This window comes from Mastomys coucha, unplaced genomic scaffold, assembly GCF_008632895.1.
Source record: "Mastomys coucha isolate ucsf_1 unplaced genomic scaffold, UCSF_Mcou_1 pScaffold23, whole genome shotgun sequence".
NCBI classification, from domain to species: domain Eukaryota; kingdom Metazoa; phylum Chordata; class Mammalia; order Rodentia; family Muridae; genus Mastomys; species Mastomys coucha.
The window spans coordinates 99012795-99018722 of NW_022196906.1; the positions used below are offsets into that span (position 1 = coordinate 99012795).

Consider the following 5928-nt stretch of genomic DNA (forward strand, 5'->3'; position numbering starts at 1 on the left):
TGTTGCTGTGGCTGTATTTGTATACCTGTTAGTGATCAGCCCTCATTTCTCCTTTTTTGATTTTGTTAGTCCATATCATTTTTACAAAAGAATGCATTCCATTGTGACAATTTCACACCTGCATCTGGTTTAATTTGTCATTCTTATCCCTTTTCTCCCCTTTCCCTTCCCCACTGACCCTCAATAGCCTCCCTCCACTTTCATGCCCTTTTATAAAATCTAGATTCTGCATGTGAGAGAAAATAAATGGTATTTTATCTATTTTGTTGTTTCACTTGATTTGATTATCTCTGATTCCTTCCAGTTTCCTGCAAATGGCACATGGTTCTCCACTGTGTCTAAATAAGCCCCATTGTGTATATAGACACTATGGTTTTTCTACCCTTCTGCCCCATTGATATGATTGCATAACTTGATCATTGTATTAGTGCCAGAGAGAACATGAGTGCAGGTCTGCAACAGCATACTGAATCTATCCTCATGGTCATCACTGATCTCTGCCCACCCCCAAGGAATATAACTATTTGCATGTTTAGTCTAGAAAATTCCATCACACATTTCCCCAAATCATCTCTCTGCATAGCCACCCCACAAATAATGTGACAAATGCTCTGGATACTTGTCAACCACACATCCATGTGTGACTGTAGGTTAAAGCCATCTGCCAGCAGTGCCTTATGTCTGTATTTAATTATGAGCACAAACAACAATATTCTAGAAGCTGCTTAATCGCATAAGATGGCAGTGTGAATTCCTACCATCCTATAAAGCAAGCAGTGACAGTCCCATCCTTGTGGCTGTTTTACCGATGTGGAAAAAGGGCTCAGAGATGCCGAGCAGTTTGCCCAGTGTCGTGACCTCTCATGCAGCGGAGACTGTGATTCTGGACAGCCTCCTGCCCTGCAGTCATGGCACTGAGTTTTTACCACTTACACTAAACAAATGGTTTTCTAAGCTTAGGGCTTATTTTTACTTTATTGCTATTAGATGAATAAAGTGAATTAAAACATAAGCTTGGCATTGCTCTGTACCTAAGAAGCTTATAATTATTGGCTACAATATAATGATTAAGCGGCACCATCATTTTTCATCTGAATCACAAAGACTAGAATTTCAGATCCACAGATTCAGTAGCATCCACATGTGAAGGCTAGTTGAATGACTATAGATACTGAGAGACTGAAAATGGTGCTACTCCCTTTGGGGGTTGTCTTCAAACTCATTTATTTTTAACTATCACTAAGTAATCTTAAGCACATCAAAAATATTGGGGGAATGTGGTCAGAGTGTATGTTATACTAGCATGGGAATAGCCTTATGTAACCCTGTAGAATACAAACTAAAATAATAAAATTGAAAAATAAGAATAAAAAGAGTAAATTTGGGATCTTAAGTCAACCAGATAATTATGTCCTTTATGCAATAAGCCAACAATCTGCTAAGGAGCAGTGGGAAAGGAAAGACAGGCAGAAGGGGTAAGGAAGAGAGGAGGGGACGGGAAGAGGTAACGGCAGCAGGAGTGTGCATGCGCACGAGCCGGCGGTCAGCAGCTCCGGGCTGTTTATTATAGATTATGTGATATTTCATCATCTTAGGACATCACTACAGAGGCTGTTGGGAGTCATACTGAATTAGTCACTGTCTATGTCATCCAGCATGTGTTTCAGGAGATACATGGCCAAGTGTGAGGAATCTGATTACTCTTTATGCTATCAGAAACCACAGATGACACACTTAAGCAGTGACATCCCCCTGACTGCCAGGCCTTGGCGTGCCCTAGGAATATCATTTTCACTGAAGACGTGGTCCCCAGGTGTCCTGCTCACTCCTGCAGAGAGAGTGCCTTGGCCACCCCCTTTGAGAGTCTATCGCTTCAAATGCTTTTGTATCATTTGATGGACCTAAAGATATTTAACTCCTTAACATCTGAAAAGATGTTTTAAATGTATTGTTAAAGAAAGCATTTGCAATATTTTAAATGGTATTGTTGAGGCAAATTCAGTAAACAAAAATGACAGACACCTGAAGCTCAGAGGGTACACTTGGACTGTTAGCTAACATTTATATCAAAACTGAGTTTTGATATAAATATTCATCTTTAATGGCCTGGTGAAGATATCTAAGTATCAGCTTTAGTTCACAAGAGATAGCTACATAGAGCACCAAGTTTAATACAGTTTCTGCTACACTGAAGATCAAGTTGGTTTCTAGAGCTAAAAAACAAAAAAAAGGTGGGGAGCTGCAGACATGGCTCAGTGAGTGGTAACGACTGGGCAAACATGCGGACTGTGCTCAAAGTCCAAGTCCCATGAAAACAGCTGAAAAGGTGAACGTGGAAACTCCTGTTGTATGCTGAGTGGTCCTCTGGCTGGATGAGACGTGAGATGGGAGACATGTTGGGCAGAGGACAATGAGATGCCCAGGCTCGGGCAAGGTAAAAGGCAAAGGCCAACACCGCTGGCTGGCTGTCCTCCACACCCAAACTGCTGTGTGCACACAACCACACTCACACACACACACACACACACACACACACACACACATACACACACAACTTATATAAATAAGTACACTGGGGTGAATAATTATTCTATAGTTTCCTCAAGAAAAAAAAAATCTTATTATAAAATATTGCAGATGTTTGACTGTGGCTATTCATCATCGGGACATGCATGCTTCCAAATCAATCAATTTACCTTTCAAGTTCAGACATTAGAGTTAAAAATATATACCCAGAAGCAAATCTACGTACCTCTCATGCATGTAATCAACTCCAAGCAACAACTGGGTAAACCATTCTACTGTCTGATTTTCAGGAAAGATTTTTCCAGCTTCTTTATATTCCTGAATTTTATAGTCAAGATCTCGGCCCTGAAACAAAATAACAATCTTTTATAACTTTTACATGTAAAATGCTAACACCAAGTTCTCTCAACAGCAATTAAAACTAAGGCCAGAAGCTGACAACCATGAATGTCTCGATTTGCCTGGCAGGGTCTGATGTGACTCTGAAGATGGTATCTCTTAATAAACTTTAAGTACCATAGAGAACAAAACGCTTAGTGTCAAATTCTCTGAGAGAACCCTTACACCTCACCTTTTTACATTAACACACTGAAGGACTGGGGATTGTTTAATATGTGTTCTCAGCAAAAAAAAAGAGCAAGAAAAACAACTGCTCTTTGCAGAAGGTGAAGAATGGGATCAATGGAGCCATGCCCACGGGAGCTAAGATGAAATGAAAGCCATACACGGACTATGGCAGTGTCCTCCTCAATGCAGAGCAAAGGTATTTCCAGGCAACGAGGCAACCAGGAGAGATAACTTGTGATCAAAACAACATGTGGTCAATGGACTAACTGCTCCTAATGCAGGTTTTAATTTTCTTTCAGGGCAATGTGCAAATATTTGCTTAGCATTTTGTCTTTCCAAATTAAGAAATAACAAGTCAAAAGCATATCAAGCATTCACATGCAGCCTTGATGAAACTTCCTTCCTTGTTGGATTTTCTAGGCCTAGGAGATCAAAGATTCTTGGAATTAAAAAAATACAGTGAATTAGTATTTGACTCTTGGTGAGAACAAGAAAGAGAAAGCAGTTAGTTCCCTTGTCCTTCTCCAAGGGTGCCAATCCAATGCTCACTTTCTAAACCTGGCATGTCCCAGGGTTCTGCCATGGTGTGAGAACTGTGTTGTCCTAGTACTTCTGTAAGTTGTACACAGTGTTTTGCTAGTCTATCATTGTGACATCTTAAGGATGTAAGAAGCCCATTCAGATAAAACAGAACCAATCTACTACATTGTCTCTGTTATCAGTTTTATATTCCCATCCAAAGGGCCTGACAGTGAAGTCTCCAGAGCTACACAAGGCTCCCTTTGTTCTCTGGATAGAACCTTAAGAAGAAATGCCATCAATTCTTCCTATAGAATTATTAAACAGGAGACTATTCAGTCAGCATGAAGATAAGACACCAAAACTAAATCCAAGATCTTAGTCACAAGATCTCATTTTTAAATTTCTCTCTGAGGAGGAAAGTCCTGGTGTTTCACAGTGACCATGTTCTTTAATAAGCACTCTGGGGATGATGTCCTGAGGATGTGTGGCTGAGGTGGGCAAGGCATCCACAGATCGTGACAAACATCGTGCTTTGGTCTCACAAAGAAAGGAAGAAATGTCTGTGGCGGCCTGGTCTTAACTCAGCAGTGTGGAGAGCATTTCTTTCTTTCTCACAACTTATCATCTCAGCAACATCCAATGTGTTTCATAGAATATCATATGTTCTTAGAATGTCACATGGTCTTATCATATATGCTAAGTTTTTGGTTTTCTCAACTTTGTCTTTGAGAAATATTTAATGATGATTTTTCTCACTAAGACAGACCAATAAAGGCAGTGGGCTTGAAGTTGAGCCAATACTAATGTTGTCCTTCCTTAGTCCATTCCCTTCACTAATGTCACCTCTCAAGAGTTACATAAAAATCCTTGATGTGAGCATCAAAAATCTACAGCCCATACTATCCCTTGGTAGATTAATGGTGTCCCTTCACATCATATCCCAATTAGCCAACATTAGACAGACTTTGAAACACTGAGGCCTTGAAGAACTGAAAAACGCTCATCTACAGTGTTCCAAACACCACCTTTGATTGCCAGGGACAAGCTTAAACCCCAAAGGATCTGATTTTTTAAAAGTTAATCCATTTTCAAGGCTGTCAACTAAAGTGCTTACAACTACTTTGAAACACCAAAGAGAATCTTCTCAGAAGCCCAAACATAGTAAAGTAGAAGTGTTCAAAGGATGGACAGACAAAAGGACCAACCCCTTCCAGGCTACAAGGAGCATGGAGTATCAGCCCACCCTATTTCTCCAATTTAAAATGAAAAGACTGTCCCTTATTAACTCATAGAGTTGATATCTCATAATACTGCTCCTTCAGACCTGCCACATCTTCAATAAAGAAACCTATCCTTGCCCTTTCTAGAGGGGATTACACACGGGGAAAGACTTGGTTTTCTTTAAGGGGCTGAACACCAAGAGTTTTACTATGTTCCAGTGAGGATATGGGAGTGGGCCCCAGCAGTGGGGAGGGGGTGGTCCTGGAAGGACGAGGGAGTAAGCGTGTTTGACATTCTCAAACAATCAACAAAAATATTGCAAAATTTTTAAAAAAGAAATATTTGCCTAATACACTTCCAAGTTGAGCAAGTAACAAAAAATCACTGAAGTGACTTTCTTAAAATGAACAATTAGATTTTTGCATGTCAGGAAAAGACCAAAGAATATGTGCTTTATTTTCACTTTTGTGCATGTGTATGTATTCATATGTATGTGCATATGTGTTGGGGATATGTGCACACAATTATGTGTCCATGTGGTTGACATCAGGAGCCTTCCTTTACTGCTTGCCATTTTGTTCACTGAGGGCAACTTAGCTCAAAGCTCACACTGGTCAGCCCACAAGCCTGGCCCAGAGATCTGATTACTGAGCACTGGAATGCCAGGGAGGCCGCAGCAGCCACCTAGCATTTACGTGGTGTTCAAGAAGCAGGTCCTCATACTGACATGCCCAGTATTTTAGCCACCAGTTCATCACCCCAGTCTGAGAATATGTGTTTAGCATGCTCCCAGGTACCTCTGGAGCTGTACCATGACAACAGTTTGAGAAGCAGTACTAGGGAGCATCATGAATAGGCCACAGGCTTAAAACCTACTCCGTCATGGAAACGTTCCACCCAGAAGTTTAAATATTCCAAAGGCAGAAGGTCCTTGGGAAAAGCATGGTTGACTAGGAGTTATTTAATAATGATTTTTTAAAGCTTATGACAAATGTAGGGAACAAGGAAAGTTATCCCCTGCCACTGCCGTCCCCTGCCACTGCCGTCCCCTGCCACTGCCGTCCTCTGCCACTGCCATCCCCTGCCACTGTC

The 5928-nt window shown here is 40.9% G+C and overlaps 1 protein-coding gene across 5 annotated transcripts in view; it reads right to left on the reverse strand.

The window, feature by feature from the left end:
* Nucleotides 1–5928, reverse strand: part of Nek11 (NIMA related kinase 11) — a 238726-nt gene that overhangs the window by 166713 nt on the left and 66085 nt on the right. For all 5 annotated transcript variants that reach the window (XR_004111384.1, XM_031343621.1, XM_031343620.1 and 2 more), the window contains one exon: nucleotides 2753–2871. Coding sequence is in view for 4 of the 5 variants with exons in the window: in XM_031343621.1 (XP_031199481.1) it covers nucleotides 2753–2871 (119 nt within the window). In the remaining variant the exon portion in view is untranslated. The remainder of the gene's footprint in view (nucleotides 1–2752; nucleotides 2872–5928) is intronic.